The sequence below is a fragment of the Phytophthora sojae genome (assembly GCF_000149755.1).
Source record: "Phytophthora sojae unplaced genomic scaffold PHYSOscaffold_12, whole genome shotgun sequence".
NCBI classification, from domain to species: Eukaryota; Oomycota; class Peronosporomycetes; order Peronosporales; family Peronosporaceae; genus Phytophthora; species Phytophthora sojae.
In genome coordinates this window covers 794,627-819,439 of record NW_009258126.1, presented here as the reverse complement: position 1 = coordinate 819,439, position 24,813 = coordinate 794,627, and the positions used below count along the sequence as shown (strand labels likewise).

Below are 24,813 nucleotides of genomic sequence, written 5' to 3'. Positions count from 1 at the left end.
TTTGGGGTGCGGCAACTTCAACTATCAGGGCCCAATTCTGGCAAGTGCGGCAACTCAGATATCACCGTGACGCCCGGATCATTTGCGCCGCGAACCGGAAAGCGAACGCGCTGCAGTTGGTCAATACGGCGAGATGGCCAGTGGGGTGGCTGATAATACACTCGCCTCGTCGCCAAGGACATACAGTTATTGTCAATGACGACACACAATGCACTTGATGTGGTTGCACCGCACATTCAGCGTGTGTTCCGACGGGAAGGGCACGTTGAGTGAAAAATCATTTTGACTTCGTGCGCGAGTTCTGAGAACAGAGCACTACATCGTTTGTGTGGTACTACCGCAAGCGTGTGCATCAAATCCGACAATGTTTTGCTTGGAGCGCTTTCGCATCGAGGAAACTCGTGTACGTGTAGTGTACAACTTGCTAAGCTGCAGCAGTGCGCGGCATCGGGTATAGTTAGCCGTCTAAACCGCAACAAATTCAAATTCAAAGTGTACAACTTGCTTTTACGATCGTTATACTCGATACCTAGATCTCAATTGTGTCTAATCTCGTTGTGGTTTGATATATTCCGTGCAACTTGCATTTTGCACGGTGCAAGATAGAATGCAAAAGCCTCTGGCATCTGGATAACTGCAGAACGACATCGGATCAGCTCTCGGTGGAAGTAACTTCAATCCGAACTTCGCCGTTGTCAATCGTTGCTCCTACGCATGCGATTCAAAACTACCTCTGGCGGTGATTTCCAGATCAAGAAAGCACTTGGACGTCTAAAAAACCTGTCAAGGTGTTTCCGTCAAAAATGGGTCCCTTCGCGAAAACATGGGTCCCTGCGCCCGCCTCTGTTCGGCCGCCAGGCGTGAGTAATGAAGAGCGAGCCCTTCCCCGATCGGTTTGGACAGGTCGCTTCCGCGCCGCGCGCGTCCACACCATTCTCAATTCATTCGGAGGTTCAGCGTGCCTCTCGTTCTCGCCGAGCCGGCCTGACCGAGATCTGCATCCATCCCCCGTCTACTCACTACCATCGCGCTTCAGTAGCCCCCCTTCCTGTCCCCATGAAGCTCGCGACCGTGCTCGCCTCAGCGCTCGTCGCTGTGTGCGTGGCCTCGTCCGCGGCGCAGGTCTACGACGAGGAGGCCGGCGTCATGCCGGTCGTCGGCCAGGAGCTCAAGATGACGCCGGCGCTGCGGAGAAACCTGCAGAGCGGCAGCACCAGCACCGACGCGCCCGCGGCCACTACGGCGACGCCGACCACGACGCCGACGCCCACTACGGCCACCCCCACGCCCACTACGACGACAGCCACGCCTACGACGACTGCGCCCTCAACGACGACGCCTACGCCCACTAGTACTACGGCCACGCCAACGTCGACTACGGCCACGCCCACGGCCACTACAGCCACGCCCGAGGCGACGACGGAGACGCCGACGTCCACCACTGCCACGCCCGAAGCGACGACTGCCACGCCGACGTCGACGACTGCGACCCCCACTGCGACGTCTGCGGCGTCTTCCACGTCGGCGGACACGACGGCCGCTTCCTCGTCCACGTCGGCCGTGACGTCCACGCCGTCAGCTACTGACATTGCCAAGATTTCGTCCAGCTCCGGCTCGTCATCTAGTGCCAGCGCCGACACGTCGTCCGGCTCGAGCATGAGCACGGGCGCCGTGATCGGCATCGTCGTGGGCATCGTGGCTGCCGTGGCCATCGTCGCCGCCATCATCATGTGCGCCATCCGCAAGCGCCGCGAGGCGGACGACGACCCGCTGTCCCCCTTCGAGCTGTCCATGGACAAGGGCTACAACCCCACGCCGGGCGGTTTCGCGGCCCAGAACTCGTACAACCCGCGCGTGCTGAGCCATGGATCTGGAGTGGCCGGCGTCCAGGACACGCGGACCCCACCGGCCGACACCGTGGCGGCTGGAGTGGCCTACTCGCAGTTCTACGACAATGCCGCCACGTCGCCGGGCTCGATGAACCGACTGGAGAGCAACGTGGACTCGGTGCAGACGGACCCGGGCAACAACGGCCCCGCAAACGGCACCAATCTGTGGCTGAGCGCAATGGAGCCCAAGGACAACGAGTCCTACCTGAGCGCGCAGGAGTCTCCGCGCTCGTCGCGCAACAGCAGCCGCAACAGCTACGACAACTCGTTCAACCAGAACATGGACGTGGACCAGAGCAGCCAGATCAGCGGAAACAGCAACAAGGAGAGCGACGACTTCCCGGACCACCACGAGGACAACGACTCGGCGCGGGGCTCGTACGAGCTCTAACGAAGCCCATCAAAACTTTTGAACGTGACTGAGTAAGCGATGCTACAGCGAGCGGCGACACACCGGGACCAAGGCGAGCGCAGTCTTCTTCCGTGCCGCCGACCTGTAGAGTCTGGAAGTGGTTGCAATGCGTACATGGTTGGCTGGTTGGTCGGTTTGGGCTGCTGCTGGTCTGTTCCAGAAGGGAATGGAGCATTTCGGCTCGGCACAGCAGAGTGAATCAGGCAGGACGGACGTTGAGTTTTTGAAGACCAGATCCGATGTAGAAAGAACTGACGAAGGTGGCAGCGGCGAGAGAAGAGAAGAAGAAGAAGAACGAGATGAAGATGCCGCCAACGGATCCAATATTCTGTCGTCCGCAATGAGACGGTAGTAAGCAAGAAAGCACGGAAGGTTTCTCTAATTTATACAAAAATGAACTGCGTTAGGCAAGTGCTGCACTTACCGACCTCCCTCCAGCTCTCTGTGCTGTCCGTTTGCAATTCCAGCAGCTCCTCCCAGTGCCAAACATGTTGATGTCCAGGAGATGGCTTGTTCACGTACACATCGAAGCCGTAGTTGGCGTCGGGAATACGATCTCGAAACGCTGGCCGTGTCTTCTTCTTCATCGCCGTCGCGGAGCGGCAATATGTGCAGGCACAAACATGGGGGTAATTCGCTCACATAGGACAACTACGTATTCGATACTTCGCAATACATACTACACGCGTTCGGCGTCAAAACTTGCATGTTACGCTGAGCTCAACAATTGATACTAACATGTACCACCGGTAGTATCCATTTCCTCTCGCATACTCCACCTCTCCCATGAACGTAGAGCTTGACGTGACAACACGATGCTGTTTTTACCCTACACGCGTTCCATCAACCAGGTGGATCATACTCGACACCTACGGCTTTGATATCCACCAGACAGGGTTCAAACGGCAAAACTGTACTTGGAGAGCTGGATCGTGTCACTCGTTCTGGTGGACCAGCGACCGCCAAAATGTTTTCTCTGAAGTCTGTATCATCCGTCGGGAAGTTAAACCTCGTCAGATTACACTCTGGAACAACGAAGCACATCTCAATTATTTTAAACGGCATCAGCTTCTTCTCCGCTGCGAGCTTGTTCAGTACTTCCACAAAGGCATAGCAATGCAGGTTCGAAGGTGTTTGAGCCCGAGTCACTTGGACAAGCAGGACAAGCTTGCTCTTGTCGACGAAAACGGCGTCGTAGCCCGCCTCCATTCCACTTCAGTGGTGCCAGCCACGTTTGGTCTTGGTATTGTGCAGGATTGAAATAATTGACTGTGGACAATTCCCATTGCTCAGGCTCCGCGTCTGGCAACTGCCACCTCACACCATTGTGGGTCAACTCAGAAAACAACCAAGCTTTAAACATGTGAAACAATTGGCGGGAACCCGGGTACCCATCGGGGCCCCGGTTCCCCCAAAACTACCGGTACACATGTATGAGCAAATGCATTGAAGTGTTGGTCTATGACCTACATAGAACGCAGCTGAAGCTCAGTAGGGGAACGGAAGGTTAATTTACCTTCGCCCTCGTCCTGTGTCTCTCCACGAAAATCCAGTCGCTTGCCTGGTGTAGCGGTACAGTGCTTCCCGGTCTCATCGCTATCCTCCTGCTCATGAAAGATAAACTTGGACATGGTAAGGTATGATATTTGGGTCTATTCAGTACCTGTGGCATATTTTGAGGGTAGTCCTTCATCGACAGCACTTAGATATGAGGGTTTAACTTGCCCCGAGGGTACCAATATGGAGGCCAAAAATTAAATAAATAATTCGCGATTTGGTCGGTATCATTTGCAGGAACCCGGGTTCCCGCCAATTGTTTCATGTAGCCATCCACAGAAGGAACTACCCCATTGAGCTTGGCGAACGACTTCAATAGGTTCAGGCCCAATCGAACAGCAAGCGCACCCGTAGCGTATCTGCTCACTAGCTATGATTCCTCGTGTCCTGCTCTGCTGTACACAGCCACCAAACGATCGACTGTACCAGTTGCTGCATTACCACTCAGAATCTTCGAACACATCACGATATCTGCCACTGCACTGATTGCATCTTGTAGATACCGCGTAGCATCGGGTAGATCAAAAGCATCGGGTAGTTCAAAGTCAAACACCACCCTCACGTTTCCTCCGGCCACAAAAATTCTTTTCTCGTACTCTTCTCTTTCGCTGGTCGATTTCCGGTTCCGACTTCTTGGGATCTTCAAGGTATGGTGGCAGCGCACTCTCAATACTTTTGAAAAAAGTGTCATGGGAGACTGCCTCCTCATAGTCTTCCAGCGTCCAGGAATACAGCTTAAACAGCGAGTGGTTCCACATCGGTCGCGCTTCTTGGTTCGTAAGTCTTTGCTCTGATGCATCCATAGGGTCGGCCTGGTCTGCGTTAGCCAGAAGTTTTAGAAATACCGCCGGGATTTTATGGCAATCTGACAGTCGGTAGTTCTTACCGAATTTTGCCATTGAGGTAACACTTACCAGCCGACGCCGGGCTTTGTCGTTATTCTGCCACTCGACGCATATTTCTTGAGCGCGATCCATCCAATCCTTGCTGTTGGAGACATACCCGTCCAAGAAAACTATAGTTCCTCCGATTTCTTCTTCAAAGTTGGTTTGTTGACGGCTGGTCTGGTTTCTCTAGCGATAGAGGCCGCGTCAAGCACTTGTGGCAGATACGAGTCCGTCATCCGATGGCCAAAGCGACAGGTTCGCTTAGTCCCTTTTTCTTCTGTACCTTGCAACCAGTTAAGCCACCGATCTCTACGCCCGGAACTGTGAATCCAAAGTACATCCCACTCCGATCGATCGAGCGAGCAAGCATAAGCGAGCGCTGCACATGATTTCCCTGTGCCCGGTGGACCATGGATCCATAAGTGAGAGTAGGTCCGGATGCAGCACCTCTCGATTTCGTTCCACTCATTCACCAGTTCTTGCCGACGATATAGAACCAATTGTTTCTTGTCTTCACCGATGCCAGTACCACCGAAACATTCCGGTGGCATTACAATCAGTTTCTCAGTGTCTAACTTCACCAGGGTCTTTGATACCACAATTTTTGGGGACGAGGTCCCCCCCTTATTGATGCACTCACTTTTACTTATTTTATTTTAATGGCTTTTTCAAGAGACCTTCACATCAGTTTCCACAGACGCCCCAAAGTATCTGCGTGCACTAAGTACGAGTATTAAATTTTCGTACTTAATCGCTCAAAAGCTGCAAAGTGACGGAATGGAGCGAGCGTGGTGGTTCTTGGTGGTGGATCGGAATGGATCGCAGCTCGTCTCGGTAGCCTGCCTCGATTTGCGATCTGGTGCCAGAGTGGTTGATTTTCTGAGGGCACTGGGGGGAATGCTGCTGTACAGGAACGCGAACCTCGTTGAGGTCAGCGTTTTCTTTCTCAAGGTGTACAAGGACCGAGGGGCTTATGATGATCCACAGGAAACGCCGCTTGGATTAGACGGCCCAATTGAAGAGCTTGGGGAAAGCATTGCAGATGCTCTTATTGTTGAAGTTCCACGAGTATGGTACGAGCTGCTTGATGCAGATACCTAGCTGATGAGAATACGGCCGCAATGAAAAGCTGGTCCTATTTCGTCGACAACAACTCGTGGATGAATGGAACAATATCATGAAATTCTCGATCAATCACTTTGCGGTGTTATGGATCTATGGCCCTCCCGGAACGGGCAAATCGTGCGCAGCGCTCGCTTACGCTTGCTCGCTTGATTCTTCCGAGTGGGACGTGCTATGGATTCACCACTCACGACCGGGTCAGTTCCTAAACTGCGTGTGGCTACAAGGTTCCACCCGGAAAGGAGGGACCAAGCGAACCTGTGTTATTGATTACGATGATGTCGAGTTGTATCTGCCCGAGTTGCTGAGATTGTCTACACCCAGAAACCCCACCAGCACAGCCATTGGAGGAACCAGCTCTATCTTTCCAAAAACCATCGTGTTTTTGGACGGATATGTCACGAGCTCGGACGTGATGGAGCGCGCTCTACGAAAATGTAACGCGTGGCAGCGACTCGACAGGTCGGCGTCGATTGGTATGCGTTACCTCAATGGCAAAAATCGGCAAGGATTACCGAAGGTCGGAGTGTGATGAACTTCCGGATCTGGAGGGAAAACGTGCATCTGGGGTGGAGCCGATGGATACATCTGAGGGGGATCTTGTGATTCACGATACTCAGTCGGTATACCAACAGTTATTCAAGCTGCACTCCTGGACGCTGGAGGACTACAAAATTGCGATCGCAGAGGAAGATTTTTTTCAAAGTGTTGAGAAGATGCTGCCACCATACACTGAAGACCCCAAAAAACCAGAATTGGACCAACGGTTCAAAAGAGTAGAAGATAAGTATTTTGTGGCCGGAGGAAGCGCGAGGGTGATGTTTGACTTTGATTCAGTCAACGCAGTGAAATATCTTGATGAGGCCATCGAAGCAGTGGAGAATGTCGAAGCATGTTCCAAGATGCTGGGCGGTAGTGCAGCATCCAATACGATCAATCGCTTAATTGCTATTTATCCCAGAGCACACCGCCCCGACGAGTCTCAGCTGGTGAGCAAATACGTTACGCGTGCGCTGGCTATGCGGCTGGGCCCGGATCTACTGAAATCTTTGGCGAAACTGAATGCAGTCAATCCGTCTGTGGATGGATACATCTTTGATGCGTGTTTTTTTTCGGAGCTGTCTTTCAATGGAGTATCGTGGTACATCTTAGGCGCGGCGGAACCTACACCATGGGCCCGATCTGACGTCATTTATTTTGATCCAGGACTTCCAATTGGTGACTATCTGAAAGATAGGCCGGAGACTTACCGAGAGCAGACGTGGATGGCGCCACTGAAGTGGAACCAGGCTGGCTATGACGCTGTTTTTGTCGATATTCCGGGCAAGCTAGTACGGTTTGTTCAAGTGACGCGGGCAGATCGCCACCCAAGCTTCCATCACTACTCCTTCGTTCAAGTGTTGAACAAGCTGGCAGATGTGGAGGGGTTGGATCCGTTTCAAGTGGTTGAGATGTCCTTCGGTATCCCAAAGTCCAAGCTGACAAAGTTTCGCATCCCGACGGATGATACCGACTTTAGGAAAAACATCTTGGAGGTTGCTGGTGCACCAGAACGAGCAACGCGCTCTTCAAGTACGGGTCTGCCGTTTAAAAAGTGTACGTCGAAAATCCAAGTCCTTGTTGTTGAGCACGATCTCACGGACAGACGCCCGGTGCCCGGAACACGTGTTGGGTAGAATCGCCTTCTTTTGAGGTGTTTCCGCTATTCATAGCTCTAGCTGAGTTCATGCGTGAGAGGAAGTCTCGTTGAGTTACGCTAAACAACGAATAAAGATTCACTTACCGACCTCCCTCTAGTTCTCCTCGTCGTCGCTACTGTCACTGTCGTCTCCTCCTGTCGCGCTTGACCTGCTCAATGAAGGCGTCGAAGCCGACGCCACCAGCGAGGTGGTCGACAAGATCCGTCGGTGCGCGATACCCGCCCAACGGATTGGCTCGGATGCCCTTCTTCGACTCGGCGACCCTGAAGTCGATCGCGTGGTCTTCGTCTTCTGCGTCTTGAGGGATCGCTGGACTGTCCGTCTTCAACTCCAGCAGATCCTCCCACAAGAAGATCAGCGTGTCCGTGACGGCGCCAAACACACTGAATCAGTGTCAGTGTCACTGATGCCCAACAGATGTCCACGTACACATCGAAGCTGTAGTCGGGGTCGGGGAACACGAACTCTCCGTCGTCTATCTTGAAGTTGGTCTTGTAGAACTCGTACAGCAGCTCGCTCAGCTCGTCCTGCTGATCCGGGAGGGACTCGTCACACAGTTGCGCTGTGACACCGCCACGAGTCGATGGCCGACCACGAAGCACCGGAACAGCATCGAGTCCAGGAAGTTGCACCACATCTTGAGCATCCACTTCACCGTCGTCTTCACCTTCGATGATCAGAGCGGCAAAGCATGCAGGCACGAATATGTTTAAAAACCTAGTTCAAATAGGGTAACGACTGTCGCGGACGGCGCACATGATGAACCTCTTCTCTTATTATTTTAAAGATATTTTTAAATATTTGGGGACGAAGTCCCCTATAATCATGAGACTCCGTTTTATGGAGTTTTTACGTCTCTTATATACACTCCGCTTTACTTTTTACATTAATTCTGCGAATGGGTTAGGGTCACAATTTAGAATCGCTCACACGGGACCAAAAAATGAAAAAATACCTCGGTTAAACAACATTTGGATGCTTATCGGAAGGTGGTATCGGCACGGATTTCTCTGAGCTGAACCGACGTCACTATCTTTAGATGCCATAAAACCAGAGGGTCGAAGTTATGAAACAGCAAATTCGACCGTTAGTATGGAGGACATCAGAAATAGACTTAAACGTGACATTTTACCCTTATTTGGACCCGATTAGGACCCTTAATAAGCCTATTTGCCTTTCAAACCTTATGCTGTCGTAAGAAGGGTCGCTCTGCGGCCGTTGGTAAGAAGTCTGCGGCCCTTCGGGATCGCTTGACCAGCGCACAACAGAGAGTCCAAGCATCAACAAGCAGAGCCTCAAGGAAGCGCCAACGCTACGCCAAGTAGCAAGCAGCTTTGCATGCTGAGGACCGGGTACTGTCGAGCAGCAACTTCTCTAAATTACATTGAAGGCTATGCGCGGATGACGAGCTGGACGATGAGCTGGGGTGTACGAGCCGGAGTCCGTGTCGGTGCTTCTTGGTAGCAACAATGGCTCTCTTTTGGCCCGTTCGAGCTCGCCTGCTACTTCGCTTTAAAGAAATCAGACAGCTCCAAGTCCTTCCTGCACGCTAAAGGCGCCGATTATTTGCTCCTTTCTAGTCTGCGTTAATTCACTCATTCATTGCGTTGCTCATGAAAAGATGTTCGACTAAGCAAATGCGTTAGCCCACTCAATTACAGTTCTGTTGGGTCGATCTCGGGCGTCACAGCTCTGCTTTGATACCCTACATGCATGTGTGATGGTACGATATCGGGCTCAACTACATTATTTTGAGCTAGTTATCGTTCATTATATATGTTTCCTTATTGCGCTCAACGTGCATGAGGTTATCTACCTACGCGTGCAGACTAAGTAAAATACAAGTGTTCTGGCATTCGAACCACAGGTCAGGTGTATCAGTCTACCGTTAATAACAACGTATGAATGGTTCTTATGTTGTTTGCAAAATAGCCAGCAAATCGGGGAGCGTGAAAGGGGAAATAAAGCGCTAGAATTTGCAAGCGGCTTTGTGCTCAAATTCCTCAAGTAGGGACCGTCCAAAACTCTGTTGTCAGCATAGTTTTGGGGGTCGAGATGCTCCGCTAGTTAAATAAAAAGTTATCTTCCGCTAAATACGAGTATTCGTACTTAACACAGACGTTTTCTGTGGATACACTTTAGAAATTGCGGCGGAAGAGGTGAAGAAGATATGGTGGTGGTGCGGTTCAAGTTAGTGGATCGAAGCGGCGAGCAGCTTGGCCCAACAGGCTGGCTCGACTTACAAGCAGGTGCCTTAGTGGCCACTTTTCTTAGCGTGCTAGGGAGCCCGTCGATGTACAACGACGCGAACCTCAATGGGGTCAGCATATATTGTCTCAAGGTGTACGGGGACCAGAAGGCGTATGAGGATCCACAACAGGGGCCACTTCAAGTAGAAGACGCGATTGGAGATCTTGGCTGCAATCTGCCAATGCCCTCATTGTGGAAGTTCCACGAGTCTGGTATAAGTTGATGATGACTGGCGGTACAGTTCCAGACACCGATGTCGATTGGGTTCCCCTCGCTGACGAGAACAATGCTCAAGATCTAAGGAAGGCCGTCTTTGCCATATTACCTCGGGCTCTCCGTGATAATCTGGAAGCCGAGAGCCTTCGCGTCTTCGCGAACGATGCCGTGTATCAACAACGAAACGCAACTCCTCTTGGTTCGCGCGACAGTTTGTCTGGCCTGGGAAACAGTGCAGCCAATGCCCTCATTGTGGAAGTTCCACGAGTATGGTATAAGTTGGTGGACGCAGATACTGGCGACACATTTCCACAAACAGACGTGAATTGGGTTCTCCTAGCTGATGAGAACAATCCTCGAGGTCTAAGGAATGCCGTGTTCGCCAAAGTGGGCTCCGTTCTTCCTGAAAATGTCATTGCCGACAACCTTCGAGTCTACGGGACTGAGACCGTGTCCAACCAAGAGAAGCGAACTCTTCTCGGCTCGCGGGACAGTTTGGCTGGTTTTGGAAGACATGCTGTCAACCCCGTCATCGTGGAAGTCCCGCGCCCAAAGAAACGGGTGAAACTAACAAATTCGTCACCACCTACTGTCGACTGGTCTACAGCTGAGTCTCGCTTTCACCTGTCGATTCCTGACACCGAGGAGCTGATTGTAATGCCACCGGAATGTTTCGGTGGTGCTGGCATCGGTGAAGACAAGAAAGCAATGGTTCTGTATCGCCGGCAAGAACTGGTGAATGAGTGGAACGAAATCGAGAGGTGCTGCATCCGGACCTACTCTCACTTATGGATCCATGGTCCACCGGGCACAGGGAAATCATGTGCAGCGCTCGCTTATGCTTGCTCGCTCGATCCATCGGAGTGGGATGTACTTTGGATTCACAGTTCCCGAAAATTTGGCGGCTCGACTGCGTGTGGTTGCAAGGTACGGAAGAAAAAGGGATTAAGCGAACCTGTCGCTTGGCTATCGGATGATGGAGTCGTATCTGCCACAAATGCTAGACGCGGCGTCTATCGCTAGAGGAAGCAGACCTGCCGTCGACAAAACCAACTTTGAAGAAGAAATCGGAGGAACTATCGTTTTTTTGGACGGGTATGTCTCCAACGATGATGTGATGGATCGCGCTCTAGAAATATGCATCGAGTGGCAGGACAACGACAAAGCCCGGCGTCGGCTGGTAAGTGTTACCTCCATGGCAAAAGTTGGCAAGGGCTACCAACTGCCTGATTGCCGTAAAATCCCGGTGGTATTTCCAGAACGTCAGGCTAGCACAGACCAGTTAGAGCCTATGGATACATCAGAGCAGAGACTTACGGACCCAGATGCGCGACCGATGTGGAGCCACTCACTGTTTAAGCTGTATTCCTGGACGCTGGAAGACTATGAAAAGGCAGTCTCCCATGACACTTTTTTCGAAAGTATTGAGAGTGCGCTGCCACCATACCTTGAAGATCCCAAGATGCCTGAACGAAAAATCGACCAGCGAAAAAGAAGAGTACAAGAAAAGTATTTCGTGGCCGGAGAAGTGCGAGGGTGATGTTTGACTATGAACTACTCGATGCTACGCGGTATCTACAAGTAGCAATCAGTGCAGTGACAGATATCGAGATGTGCTCGAAGGTTCTGACTGGTAATGCAGCAACTGGTACAATCAATCGTTTGGTGGCTATGTACAGCAGAACAGGACGCGACGAATCTCAGCTAGTGAGCCGATACGTTATGGGTGCGCTTGCTATTCGATTGGGTCCTGATCTATTGAAGTCGTTCGCCAAGCTCAATGGGGTAGTTCCTTCTGTGGATGGCTACATGTTTAAAGCTTGGTTGTTTTCTGAGTTGACCCACAATGGTGTGAGGTGGCAGTTGCCAGACGCGGAGCCTGAGCAATGGGAATTGTCCACAGTCAATTATTTCAATCCTGCATGCCACCTAGGCCAACTGAACTACAAGGGGCAGTACCAAGACCAAACGTGGCTGGCACCACTGAAGTGGAATGAGGCGGGCTACGACGCCGTTTTCGTCGACAAGAGCAAGCTTGTCCTGCTTGTCCAAGTGACTCGGGCTCAAACACCTTCGAACCTGCATTGCTATGCCTTTGTGGAAGTACTGAACAAGCTCGCAGCGGAGAAGGAGCTGATGCCGTTTAGAAAAATTGAGATGTGCTTCGTTGTTCCAGAGTGTAATCTGACGAGGTTTAACTTCCCGACGGATGATACAGACTTCAGAGAAAACATTTGGCGGTCGCTGGCCCACCAGAACGAGTGACACGATCCAGCTCTCCAAGTACCGTTTTGCCGTTTGAACCCTGCCTGGTGGACGTCAAGGTTGTAAGCGTCGAGTATGATCCCACGCACAACCGCCCGGTTGGTGGAGCATGTGTTAGGTAGAAACAGCATCGTGTTGTAGGTGTTTCTGCAGGTCAAGCTCAACCGTCATGCAAAAAGTGGAGTAGTGCGAGAGGAAATGGATAGTACGGTGCTGCATATCGCTAGTATCGATTGGTGAGCTAGTTGAAAAATGCAACTTTTGACGCCGAATGCGTGTTCTACGTGCTTCAAAGTCTCAAATAACAATGAGCCAAGAAGAAAACGTATAGAAGAGGAAGAAGAAGATACGAAGAGAAGATGAAGAGGCCACCAACGGATCCAATATTTTGTCGTCCGGATCGAGACGGTAAGCAAGAAAGCACGGAAGGTTTCTATATTTTATACAAAAATGAACTGCCTTAGACAAGTGCTGCACTTACCGACCTCCCTCTAGTTCCCCTCGTCGCTACTGTCACTGTCTGTCGTCTCCACCGGCGGCGTTGTCGCGCTTGACTTGCTCGATAAAGGCGTCGAATCCGGCGCCGCCAGCAAGGTGGTCAACGAGATCCGTCGGCGCACGGTAACCGCTCAACGGATTGGCCCGGATGCCCTTCTTGGACTCGACGACCCGGAAGTCGATCATGTGGCCTTCGTCTTCTGCGTCCTGAGGCGTCGCCAAGCCGTCCTTCTGCAGTTCCAGCAGCTCCTCCCACGAGAAGAGTAGCGTGTCCGTGACAGCGCCGAACACGTTGATGTCAAGCAGATACACGCGCCGCCGCTTGTCCACGTACACGTCGAAGCTGTAGTTGGGGTCGGGGAACACGAACTCTCCCCCGTCGTCCTTCTTGAAGTTGGTCTTGTAGAACTCGTACAGCAGCTCGCACAGCTCGTCCTGCTGGTCCGGGAGGAACTCGTAGAACTCGTCGCAGTTGCGCTGCGACACCGCCACGAGTCGATGGCCGACCACGAAGCACCGGAACAGCATCGAGTCCAGGAAGTTGCACCACTTCTTGAGCACCAAATAGCTCTCACTCGGCGCGCTCTCGGCCTTCTCACCGCTGCAGCCAATGTATGGCTGCGTGAGGTCGTGCACCACGAAGTCCGAGGCCTGCAGCAGCAGGAACACGTCCTCGAAGCTCGTGCACTTGAGCGAGCCGAGCATCCACGCGGCGTCGCGGGGCGCGCTCCAGTTGGTCTTGGGGAAGAGCTTGCCGCTGAAGTCCTCCAGCACCCGCTCCACCTGCTCTCTAACTGTCGAGATGATGCTCAATTGCTCGTCCGTAAGAGCGCTGGCCGCGTCTTCTTCGTCGTCGTCTCCGTCTTCATCTTCGATCCCCGACGCCACTGGAGCGGACGGCAGCGTCACGCCGTCCGAGAGCAGCAGAGACACGAACGCGGCCGGCAGCGGCACCACCTCGCCCTTGATGGACACGCGCTTCAGCTGCGGGTACCAGGCGGCGAACGCGCAGTTGTCCACCTGCGCCGCCGTGTACGTCGGACCTCCATCGCCAGTCGTCATTATTGACAGTGAATCATGTTCATGGTGTGCGCCACACCATATTTTTATGTGCGCGATTGACTCTTGGCTCTCATACATCAGAGACCGCGCCTCCCGCCCTGCGTCCTGCAGCCCCAGATTGCAATTGCCATGCTCCGCCGCGGCCTCTCCTCGCTGTCCGCCAAGCCGTCCTGGGTGCGCCCGGGCTCGCACGACTACCTGCGCGAGGTGCTCGAGAGCCGCGTGTACGATGTGGCCGCCCAGACGCCGCTGCAGCTCGCGCCGGGACTCTCCAAGTGGCTGCCGGGCAACTGCCGCCTCTTCCTCAAGCGCGAGGTGCGCTACTGTCTGCATTGCATTAGACTCGGCTCGGCTCCCTATGCATGTACTGACCTTTTTGTTGCGCTTTGGCGATGAATGCAGGACATGCAACCGACCTTCTCGTTCAACCTGCGTGGAGCGTACAACAAGATCGCCAACCTGACGCAGGCCCAGCGCGAGAAGGGTATCGTTGCTTGTGCGGCTGGCAACCACTTGGAGGGCGTCGCCTACGCTGCCGCCAAGCTGGACGTGGACGCCATTGTTATCGCCCCCGTCGGCACGGCGCAGAACATTTCCCACTCGACCAAGAGCAAGATCACGATCGTGGAGCACGGCGCGGACTTTGAGGCGTCGCTGGTGCGATGTCAAGGCGTTAGAGATGTTATACAGCATCGGTGCAAGTTCTTACGGTGTGTGACTGATGTGTATCATTGCAGAAAGAAGCTTTCCGGGTCGCGCAGACTGAGGGCCGATCGCTCGTGCACCCGTTCGACGACCCGCATGTGATCGCTGGCAATGGCACGATCGCTATGGAAATCCTGAAGGAGGTAAGGATAAAAAGATCTTGGTTCAGAATGTGGCGCTCAGTTTATTGGATTGTGTTTTGCGTAGACGGCTGGAGATCGCCCGGCGGCGATTTTCGCGCCTGTGGGTGGCGGTGGCTTGATCGCTGGTCTTGCCGCTTATGTGAAGGAGGTGGCTCCTGACGTTAAAATTATTGGTGTGGAGGCCGAAGGCGCCAACCTGCTGGGTGAGTCCCTTAAGAAAGGTTCGCCCGTGACCATCCCGAGTGTGAACCGATTTACGGAGGAGGTGGGCATTCAGACGATCGGCACTGAGAACTTCCGGCTATGCAAGGATTTGGTGGACGAGGTGGTTACTGTGTCGACCGACGAGATCTGCTCTGCCATCAAGGACGTGTTTGGCGACACGCGCTCGCTCATGGAGCCCACCGGTACGTATGCACTACTGTACTGCAAATTGTTTCGATACGTTGCTGATCCGTTTTGGGTAAATTATTGCCGAGCAGGTGCCATCAGTGTGGCTGGTGTCAAGAAGTACGCTCGTGTGAAGAACGCGCAGGATGAGAAGTACGTGGCTGTGCTGGCTGCCGCCAACATGGACTTTGACCGGTTGCGCTTCGTCTCGGAGCGTTCGGACGACCGCGAGCGCTTCATGGCCGTGAAGATCCCCGAGAAGATCGGCAGCTTCCAGGAGCTCTACGACGTCATCTGTACGTTGAGACGAATGCGAGCACGGAATTATTTCTCGAATTAAGCTGACTTGATGTGTTCCACCGCACAGTCCCCCACAACGTGACGGAGTTCACTTACCGCATGGACTCCGAGGCCGACAACGAGGCGCGCATCTGCATGAGCATCCAGACCAAGACAGAGGACGAGTTCCTCGGCGTCGTCAACGCCATCAACAACCGCGGCAACATGCACGCGATCGATCTGGCATCCAACGAGCTGGCCAAGTCGCACCTTCGCCACCTCACCGGCGGACGCCCCGAGCACGTACGTCACCGAGCTCTTCAATGCAGCTGCATCAGGATATCCCGCGTACTTACACACCAACATTTGTCTGAGTTTAGGTCACGAACGAGCGTCTGTTCCGCTTGGAGTTCCCGGAGCGTCCTGGTGCACTCAAGGACTTCCTCGGCACGCTCAGGTACGGAAACGAGTCTGCTATTGATTGATTGAGTAGAGGGGCAAAGTTCTAACCGTTGACTTGGTCTTACTTCAGTCAATCTGCTCGTCAGTGGAACGTGAGTCTGTTCCACTACCGCAACCACGGCGCGGACATCGGCCGCGTGCTGGTAGGCTTCCAGGTGCCGCACAAGGACAATGCCGCGTTCGACGCGTTCCTGGCGCAGGTGGGCTTCCGCTGCGAGGAGGAGACGGGCAACCAGGCATACAAGCACTTCCTGCAGTAGACGTACTTTAAGGCACTTCAAGAACGTATCTTTTCTCTCCATTGGTTGAAAAGCGTCTGTAGCTGGCCAATCAGCGTCGCCCTTTCTGTAAGATTTCCTCCCCCACACCCAGCAGAAACCAGAAGGAAAACGGCGAGCAGGGACGGAAGACCGCACTCGCACTCGCACTCGCACTCCGCCCGCTCGACTCCCTCGGCTCGTTCGGCTCTCCACGCGCCCCGACAGGCGAGACAGCAGGCGCAGCGAGTGGCCCGAGCTCCCGCGCGTGCAACGAGCCCTCGGCCGCGCCCCTAGACGCGCTAGAGCCCGAGAACCAAGCGCGAGAAGACAAGACAAGATGCAGGCGGCCGGCGCCGGCGCCCACGCGCCGCGCGCGCCGCCCAGCGACAAGGAGAAGAAGCTGATGGAGGTGCTGCTGCAGGCGGCGGACGCGCGCGTGGCGCCGCTGCTGGCGTGCGTCAAGGGCTGGCCGCTGGAGGCGCAGGCGGACCTGACCAACTGGCGCGCCGTGCTGTTGAAGCTGCACCGCCTGCTAGTGGCGGCGCTGCAGCAGTGTCCGTACCTGCTATTGGTCGAGGCGGAGCTGGAGAAGGCGCAGGAGCCAATCGCCGTGCAGACGGAGCAGGAGCTGACCGAGCTGGTGTTCGAGATCTTGAAGTTCTCGGCCTTCCTGCTGGAGAACGCCGCCAACAAGGCCGTGTACCCATCTGCGGAGCCCGTGATGGCGCTGCTGGCCGCGCGTAACGAGCGCGTCGTGGCTGAGGCCACCAAGGTCGTTGCCATGCTGGCGCTGCCCCCGCAGGTGCACCGCTACGCTGCAGACCCCACGAGCTTCGTGGACCCTGCGGCTGGCCGCAACAATTTGCTCAGACGACGACTGCTAACTGTGGCGCAAGGACGCGGGGCGCCCAAGAACAGCTTGGAGGTGGTGGATTATTTGAATGCGACGAACGCAGACACGGCGAGCAATGTGGAGTTTCAGTTTTACAGCTCGGAGCAGGACGGAGGCGACGATACCGCGGCCAGAGTGGTGAGTGTGGCCATTCCGCCCTACGAGGAGATCGTGGGAGCCAGCACGTCGCCTGCTGAAGCGGCGTGCGCGGCAGCGACCGCCTGTGAGCGTTTGATTGAGCAGTACAAAATCCCCAAGAGATTGCATTTCCAGCTATTCACGCAGGTGCGCGCGTGTTATGCTGCGCGCAGTGCGTTGGCGCGCGAGAACTTGGTGGTGGAACGCCTGTACGCGCTGCTGGCGCTGTTTTCGCTGTTTAGCGATGCGTGGGACGTGACGAATTACGTGGAGCAGCACCCGGAACTTACGCGAGGAATTGTGGAGCTAATTCGCGTTGAGAGCATTGAGCGCGTGCCCGTGCGCGTTCGAGTTACTGCGCTGCTTGTGCTCACGGCGTTAGTGAATGACCGAGTTGGACGAGCGGGGGGCATGGGCGTTCTTGGTCGTCAGTCAAATGTGCTGCAGGCTCTGGGCGTCGTCAAGGGGACACCGCACGGTGTGTTCCCGTCCCTTGTGCGGTTTTGCATGGCTGAACTCGGCGACGTGTCCACTCTTAGCTCTACAGCTGCGACGTCAGGGTCTCCGTCGCCTACCGCGCTCGCGTCCGAAGCGGCGGATACAGATATGGACATGAGCTTGGCGGTCGCTTTCGTGCAGGCTACAACGGACTTGTTATCCCCACAGGAGGCCCAGGTGGTTAGTGCACCTCCATTTCGAAGTGTAAGCAGCGGAAACGTCCTAGAGGCCAAGCTATGCTGGATGGAGGCTGTCTTGGGATTGCTGACCACGGTGGTAGCGATCCAATCCGGCGCTGCTGTCCTGACGGAAAACGGCATTGTGCCGGCTCTTCTGCATGTGCTGACGTTACCCTCTTTGAGCACTTTTCACATGGCCGTGACGACGCAGTGTGTGCAAGCACTGGAAATCACGGTGAGCAGTCATTCAGCCGCAGCTGCTCTCTACAGGGACTTGAACGGCGTCGGAATTCTTGTGGATCGGCTCAAGCTCGAATGCGCCAGTATTGTAAACAGAAGTCCGACGACCTCAGTGGTTTCCGAAACGAAGACGGTGCTGCTTCTGGCCATCTTAGCGTCATTATCGATGTCGTTCCATTCGCAAGGCGTCATGAGCGCAGGAGCGACAAGCCGCGCCATTCGCGAGGGCAGCGCACTCAACAAGGTGCTACTACAGCTTCTGTCCAACGTGGACGTGTTTGGGCCCGTCGTATTCGCCCAGACGGCTGTTGTGGTTTCGGACGTCATCAACAATGACCCGAGCAGTGTGAATCACGTGCATGCTGCGGGTTTGGCGGACGCGTTCTTGAAAACACTTACGCGATGGGATATCGCCGAGTTGTACCCGTCGCGGATACTGTTGCCGCCATCCAGCGAGCTGCTGACAGCGGTCCCCACTGTACTGAATGCGCTTTGTCTTACTACTACGCATGCGGAGAAGGTGGCGAAGTACGAGCCGCTTATGCACCTGCTAGACGTATTCGCGCTCCCTCAATACACAGAAGATGAAGCCAAAGATTACTGCTTCCAAGGTGATACGGCTGCGGCCGTTGGTGCAGGTATTTTCGAGTTGATGCGGCATGTGCCAAGCTTCCAAAATGCAGCTATTCAAGCTGCAGTGCATGCTCTGAAGAAGGTGATTCGGTTTGGCGAAGAATCGAAACAGACAACAACATCGTCAGCGGAGAATATTGCTGGAGACAAGGATCGTGGTATTTTGATTCGGATGACGACGCATGTGGCGGATCTGCTGGAACCATTGCTCTCCAAGTCCGAGCACGCTGCATATTTTGCGGACCTTGGAGGCATTCGTCTGCTGTTGACACTGTATCAATTAATTCTCCCGAGCACGTCCTCATTCCTGGATGGCGCCCTACCAAGCAACAAGGCCACAAAGACGGGGTCGCCACAAAGTTCATTTGCCCATAACCCCGCTGTGCAGTCGATTACTCTTGCGCTGCGTTCGTATGCGTCACAGCAGCCGACGAATCTTCTGGCCGCTATCGTGAAAGAACTGAGCTTGCAAATGGACAGCCTCCAGCGTGCCCGTGCCAAGGTTGGATTGCCGTGGTATTTGAGTGAAAGCGGTGAAGGTGCTGAAGGCGTGTTAAGTTCGCTTCCTGACATTGATTTGGCAAAGATGATTACCGAACAAGACAAGAGCAGTGTCGCCAATACGTCTGCTGATAAAGTCATGGTTGCCGGCGAATATCTTCGGGTGCTTGCTGTGTTGGAATGGCTCGCTTCGGTGCTTATCTGGACGTTGGAGACAGCGCATACGCACATGCAGAGTCGGAGGTGGTTCACGGACTTTACAGCTCCCTCGACGCAGCACGTCATTGCGCGATTATTCCGTGTTGACCGCTCAGTGCAGTTCGAACGAGCGAGTTTGGCATCACTTCATCAGAAGAAGCGCAAAGAAAAGTGTGAAAAGTCTAAGAGTGCAGTCGATGAAGCAGACGCCAGCATGGAGGTGACTTCTGGTACTGAAGAAGGCAAAACTGGCTCTTCTGAAGCTGAGCCTAGAAAGAGCCCTCGTGGAACTGGTCTGTGGAAGATGGGTTCATTGCTGCTTCTGCGCTTTTCGTTAAGCATGCGCGGGCTTTTAACAGCATACAGCAAGGTTTTTCTATCGGCTCCTATGCAGCACCGGCGAGGCGACGATATCGTGGTCCCCCTTGCACCACACGCGCGGAAACTTGCGCTGACAGTCACGCAAATTCTGGGAGGCCACTTGCTGTATGTTGTCTCGGTGAATCGAGCTACACAGATCGACACGTTCGTACAGCAGTACTACCTCACGTTCCTGTTGGAGACAATTTCCGTCGTGCTTTTCGAAGGAAAGAAAAAGCAGGCCAACACATTATTGCTCGTTGAGCTCATGAAACCACTGTGCGATGTTTCCGGGATGGAAACTTCGACTGAACGACCTCAGCCTCCGCAAGTTCCTTCTACATCGGTTGAAGATGTGCCCATGATTCAAGACAGTGCCCTCGAAGGTGAAGGTGATGCTGCTAAGGCGGGTAAAGCGATTACAACGTGTGCCGGCGCACAAATCACGGCCTCGAACCTGATGGACGTGATCATGAATATCATCGAGCGCTTCTTTGCAGTGTGTCTCGAAGGAGAGCGAGACAAACACTCTAATGGCGAGGTTGGCGATGGAGCGAAGCCCTCCCAAATGGCGCTGACGTCGTTTCACATCGCAGCGAGCGTACTGCGTAAGTTGTCCAACTTGGAAGGTTTATCTGCATCCCCGCTAACTGCGGCATTACTGACAAGTGATGAAGCTGGAGAATCGGATGAGGCACCGTTTGAGCCCCGAAAGCTAACCGCGCAATTGCATGGGATGTGTGTTCGTGCATTGCTGTCCATTTGGAAACACCCCAAATTCGCATCTTCGCCTGTGGAATCGTGTCTGGCTGAGGTAATGCCAATTGCAGTTACCATCTTGAAAAGCCGCATGGACAATGATGACGAGGCGGCAGGGTCGGATACTGAAGGTGAGTTGAGTGGCACCGGTCGTCGAGGATTGGGATTTAGCCGCGGAAATCGTGAAAGAAATTCCAGCACCGAGCTCTACAACGAGGCGCTGTCGCTTCGACGAGCTCTCTTTGGTGGTGCACGTGGTGCAGGTTCGGCTGGAAGTAGTCAGCGTCAATCTTTCGTACCCGATACTGAGATTGTAGACAGCCTCGTATCGATGGGCTTTCAGCAGTCACGGGTGGAGCGTGCTCTTCGACAGATTCAAGTGAACAACGTGGAACTGGCCATGGAGTGGATACTGGGACACCCTGAGGACGAGGGTGAAGATGAACAGCATGATGAGACAAACGATGAGGACATTGCCGCTGGTGACGCAGCTCTTCGTCGAGAGAAAGAAGCTGCTGACGAAAAGAAGCTCGAAGCAGACTTGCAAGCGCTTTACATTTCATTGCGCGACAGTTTCGAGTCGGTATGCTTCCAAATCTTACGCGTGCAAGCTGGCAAGGAGAGACAAGAGGTTGAGAAACGACAGACTGACGCAACTCAAGTCGAAGCTCCGAGCAACTTTTATCCGAGTCAAAACTTGGTAAAGGCGATCGCGGAGTACTTCAGCTTTCTATGCTCACGCTCAGACGAAGATCGCGACTTGGTGATTCAGCGCCTGAATGCTGCTGTGTTGGATTATTTCAACGGAGACGAAGAAGGTGGGGATGAGTTTTTAACGATGATGGCGCATTTGCTGGCGCTTGTTCTTCAGTTGAACTCTGATGCATGGGCTGTAATGCAGCTTCAGTCGCCGTCCTGCATCGATAAACTCGTGGCGTTTGTGTCAAGCACTGGAACAAACGACGATGGTATTCTGAAGCCCTCGTGTACTCCAATTCTCTTGGTTCTCGACGCAGTCGTAGCAGGAAAAGCGTCGAAGCGCTTGTCTTCGCCTTCTTCTTCGACTGTTGGTGACGCTCTCGGGAGTAGTGAGAGTATGAACGACAAGCCAAAAGAAGGAAGCCAAAATGATGATATCAAGCGAGCGGAGGACAGTGCGTTTGAGGAGCAACTTGTCAGCATCTGCTTACAATTACTCAAGCAAGCGTCATCGACAGTGCCATCGGCGTCGTCTGTGTCGACTGACAACAAGACGCTAGCGCACGCAATTTGGCAGCTATTGTCACGTTTGACCCTTAAGTATGAACTGGCGTCGTATTTTTCGGCGCATGGCGGTCTCGATGCTGTACTGGATGTTCCGGAAAGTATTTTCTTCGCCGGATACCAAGAGCTTACCAGCACATTGCTCTCCCAGGCGCTCGAGTCGCCGGAGGTTCTAGAGCATATGATGGAAGACAAAATTCGGCGTGCGATTACCAAACTGTCGACTCGATTCGGTGCACCAAGCCAGATGCGCATCACACCGCGGGCGTTGCTCACGGAGGTGGCGCCTTTCGCAGCGCGTAACGAAGCTGTATTCCTTCGAGCTCTGCAGAACTCAGTGCGGGTAAAGAAGACTGAATCGGGTCGAACTTACATTTTGCCGATACCGAAAAAGTCGGAGGGCACTGATGCATCACCATCGGGGCAGCCCGTCGATCAGCCCAATTCGGCTCAACAAAGCGGGGCCAGTGGTGCAAAGGCCCTGCAGAAGCTACCGAAAGATCACAAACACGATGCTCACGTGATCGTGCACAAGATTATTGGTCGCATTCGCAAATTGTGGGGAGTGGAAAAGAGTGTGAAGAAGCAGCATGAAGCGCGCCAGACGCCTGGAAATGAGAGCGGGCTGGTTCCTGCGGGCTTGTGTGTGGGAGTGTACCTGCAATTGCTGGTTCATCTGATCACCCATTTCCCAGCTTGTGCGACCGTTCTCGCGAAGGCGAAGGATGAAGCGGGTGCATATGGTGAGCGTGGGGGCTTTATTCGTTTGGTTCTGTGCGAGTTTTTACCTTCTCGGGAGCTTTGCCAGTTTGCTGCATCTCGCAAGGCCTTGAAGGAAGACGGATTCTATAAAAACAGCAGACTGGGTAGCGGTGATTCGGATCAACTACTCTCTGAGGTGAAGATATTCGTTGACAGTCGTACGCGCATGCGAGTCCACAACGCACACAGACTTCTCGTGAGCATTGGCAGCCATTCTGGAGAAGGCTCGAAGTGTATTATTTTGGAGCTTGTGCGCTTGCTGCAAGAGTGGCCTCAAAGCGACAGTCATGCGAGTAAAATCGATGATTTGACTGTGCGGGACGAGCATGCGCTGAGTTCGCTGCATGCTTGGTCTGGCCTGATCATGAGCATCCTGTGGCCGAAGGGTTCCTCGAAGGGATTTGCCTGGGATAAGGTGGTTTTGGGAGGTGGCCTGAAGGGCAAGCACTCGTTCGTGACATTGCTGGCTGAAGCTCTGCGTAAAATCGACCTGACGCATCCGCTGGCCCACGCAACATGCATGATGTTGCTTCGACCACTCTCCACGCTTACGCGGTCGTTCGTGACACATCGAGTTCGACGTTTGCTGAAGAAGCGGAATCACGCCACCACCTCAGCAAGTGCGGAGTCTACAGAGGCTAGTGAGAGCAATGTGGATGCAGAGACGTTATCTACCACTCCAGCAGTTGCATTGTCTTCTTCTGACAGCAACCGCGAGACAAGCTCGTCCAGAACCTCAGCTGATCGGGGTAACGTAATGGAGGTGGATACAGACGCTCGAGACTCGACTAATAGCGCTGGTCCTGGATTTTATCCACTGCGTGAAGAAGATGACGACGACGTTTCGATGCGATCCCCACTCTCCGGAATGGATGACCACGATATGCATGAAGACGACGAGGATGATGACCACAGTGATGACCACAGTGACCGCAGCAGTGTATCAGAGCATTCTACCGATGATGGTGAAGGTGAAGAAGATGAAGAAGACGAAGATGATGATGACGACGACGATGATGACGACGATGACGACGACGACGACGATGATGATGAAGGCGATGATGAAGACGAAGAGGAGGAATTTGAGGAGCACCAACATCTTCACATGTCTCGTCGTACGGGTGGTCACGGATCCAGTCGCCGCACATCTTCGAATCGTCTTTGGGGATCTTTGGATTCGGAGCTTTCAATCCTGGATGCTTTAGATGAGGTCGATGAAGAGGAGTTCTCCTACTTGAACATGCTTGATGACGAGGCCTTTTTTGCTGAAGAACAACGCCGGCGTGCTCGCTTGGCTGCTGCTCGAAATGTCAGATCGGGTAGTGATACCGGCGAGGTTAGCCAGCAAGCCAGAAGCTCAGAAGATAGATTTGTCGAGTCTATGCGTGATGCGCTTGGCTTGTATAATGGCGGCGGGAGCGGGTCTAACTCCTCTTCCAGTGGCCAAACTCTCGTGCTGACGTTTGGCGACGTGGAAGATGGCGAAGAAGTGGGCGGTGAAAACCAAGCGGAGTCCACGACATCAAGAAGTCGAATGGGAAGTGGAAGTGGTTTTGGGCAGTCGCAAAGTCGATCCGGCGGTGGTGCTGGTGGCGGGTTCTCAAGCTCGCTTCTTCAGTACATTGAAGAACTGCCGGATATGCTCGATGATGATTTCCTGTTCGAATCCTTTGATGGTAGCCGAGGTGATCGCTCACGACGTGATCGCCAACTAGGTCGCTCGGGTGGTAATGGTGTTGATCAATTTACTGCAAGCGCCACTACGCATCCGTTGCTCCGCACAAGTGGACGTGGGGATGCGATTTTGCTGGACTCGAACGGATTGTTGCGTAACCCGGGCCGGTTCACACTGCCTCGCCACTCCTCGCTTCTGCGCGAGCTGCAAGAGCTAACAGACCAAGTTCAGACCCAGCTACCGCTTGGTGGAAGTCGGTCGCGGCTGGCCATTGGACGCGACTTGCTGCAGCGAGGAGGCGGCGGAAGCCGTGGGAGACCTCCAAGCCGGATCAATCGTTTGTCTGCCGTGTCAAACCTGCTGAGTGAATTTTCCCTGGATATCCCGAGCTCGTTGCCTTCTCGACACCAGCGTCTCAGTTTGCGCCGGGGAGATCGGGACATCTTCGGTGATGTCTTCGTTGGGGTTGATTTGTCTCGCGGAATTGGTAGTCGAGCCGGTGACGTGATTGGTGGGTCCGCGTCTAGCTCGGCAATGTGGGGGTCTAGTAGTGTTGGACGTGATGTGGATGTTCGCTCAGTGGCATCTAGATTGGAGCAACAGATTACTCGTATTTGC

At 53.8% G+C, this 24,813-nt stretch overlaps 9 protein-coding genes across 9 annotated transcripts; 6 read left to right on the top strand and 3 right to left on the bottom strand.

Moving 5' to 3' along the window:
- Positions 1-1,656: 1,656 nt before the first annotated feature.
- PHYSODRAFT_528741 (hypothetical protein) lies at positions 1,657-2,280 on the top strand (the record flags this gene model as incomplete). The annotated part of the gene is made up of 1 exon (XM_009538691.1): positions 1,657-2,280. The coding sequence occupies one exon, from the start codon at positions 1,657-1,659 to the stop codon at positions 2,278-2,280; it is 624 nt and encodes a 207-aa protein (XP_009536986.1).
- A 2,593-nt stretch (positions 2,281-4,873) lies between these two features.
- PHYSODRAFT_306600 (hypothetical protein) lies at positions 4,874-5,296 on the bottom strand (the record flags this gene model as incomplete). The annotated part of the gene is made up of 1 exon (XM_009538690.1): positions 4,874-5,296. The coding sequence occupies one exon, from the start codon at positions 5,294-5,296 to the stop codon at positions 4,874-4,876; it is 423 nt and encodes a 140-aa protein (XP_009536985.1).
- A 226-nt stretch (positions 5,297-5,522) lies between these two features.
- PHYSODRAFT_306599 (hypothetical protein) lies at positions 5,523-7,317 on the top strand (the record flags this gene model as incomplete). Its single annotated transcript, XM_009538689.1, has 4 exons — positions 5,523-5,813; positions 5,875-6,304; positions 6,330-7,203; positions 7,266-7,317. The coding sequence occupies 4 exons, from the start codon at positions 5,523-5,525 to the stop codon at positions 7,315-7,317; spliced, it is 1,647 nt and encodes a 548-aa protein (XP_009536984.1).
- Positions 7,318-7,685: 368 nt separating this feature from the next.
- PHYSODRAFT_306598 (hypothetical protein) lies at positions 7,686-8,325 on the bottom strand (the record flags this gene model as incomplete). Its single annotated transcript, XM_009538688.1, has 3 exons — positions 7,686-7,950; positions 7,997-8,234; positions 8,304-8,325. 3 exons carry the CDS (start codon positions 8,323-8,325, stop codon positions 7,686-7,688), a joined length of 525 nt encoding a protein of 174 aa, XP_009536983.1.
- A 1,412-nt stretch (positions 8,326-9,737) lies between these two features.
- PHYSODRAFT_306597 (hypothetical protein) lies at positions 9,738-12,538 on the top strand (the record flags this gene model as incomplete). Its single annotated transcript, XM_009538687.1, has 6 exons — positions 9,738-10,029; positions 10,059-10,960; positions 11,016-11,463; positions 11,520-12,225; positions 12,252-12,396; positions 12,452-12,538. The coding sequence occupies 6 exons, from the start codon at positions 9,738-9,740 to the stop codon at positions 12,536-12,538; spliced, it is 2,580 nt and encodes an 859-aa protein (XP_009536982.1).
- A 273-nt stretch (positions 12,539-12,811) lies between these two features.
- Positions 12,812-13,858, bottom strand: PHYSODRAFT_528425 (hypothetical protein; the record flags this gene model as incomplete). Its single annotated transcript, XM_009538686.1, has 1 exon — positions 12,812-13,858. One exon carries the CDS (start codon positions 13,856-13,858, stop codon positions 12,812-12,814), a length of 1,047 nt encoding a protein of 348 aa, XP_009536981.1.
- An 88-nt stretch (positions 13,859-13,946) lies between these two features.
- PHYSODRAFT_565369 (hypothetical protein) lies at positions 13,947-16,097 on the top strand (the record flags this gene model as incomplete). Its single annotated transcript, XM_009538685.1, has 8 exons — positions 13,947-14,173; positions 14,261-14,515; positions 14,596-14,706; positions 14,771-15,113; positions 15,189-15,392; positions 15,464-15,678; positions 15,756-15,832; positions 15,908-16,097. Exons 1-8 carry the CDS (start codon positions 13,988-13,990, stop codon positions 16,095-16,097), a joined length of 1,581 nt encoding a protein of 526 aa, XP_009536980.1. The 5' UTR covers positions 13,947-13,987.
- A 403-nt stretch (positions 16,098-16,500) lies between these two features.
- On the top strand, positions 16,501-23,278 carry PHYSODRAFT_319282 (hypothetical protein; the record flags this gene model as incomplete). Its single annotated transcript, XM_009538684.1, has 4 exons — positions 16,501-19,596; positions 19,654-22,888; positions 22,949-23,140; positions 23,229-23,278. The coding sequence occupies 4 exons, from the start codon at positions 16,501-16,503 to the stop codon at positions 23,276-23,278; spliced, it is 6,573 nt and encodes a 2,190-aa protein (XP_009536979.1).
- Positions 23,278-24,738, top strand: PHYSODRAFT_392037 (hypothetical protein; the record flags this gene model as incomplete). Its single annotated transcript, XM_009538683.1, has 3 exons — positions 23,278-23,434; positions 23,576-23,991; positions 24,139-24,738. Coding segments are annotated over 3 exons (1,173 nt in total), but the record flags the coding sequence as incomplete, so codon positions are not given.
- Between the last annotated feature and the right edge of the window lie 75 nt (positions 24,739-24,813).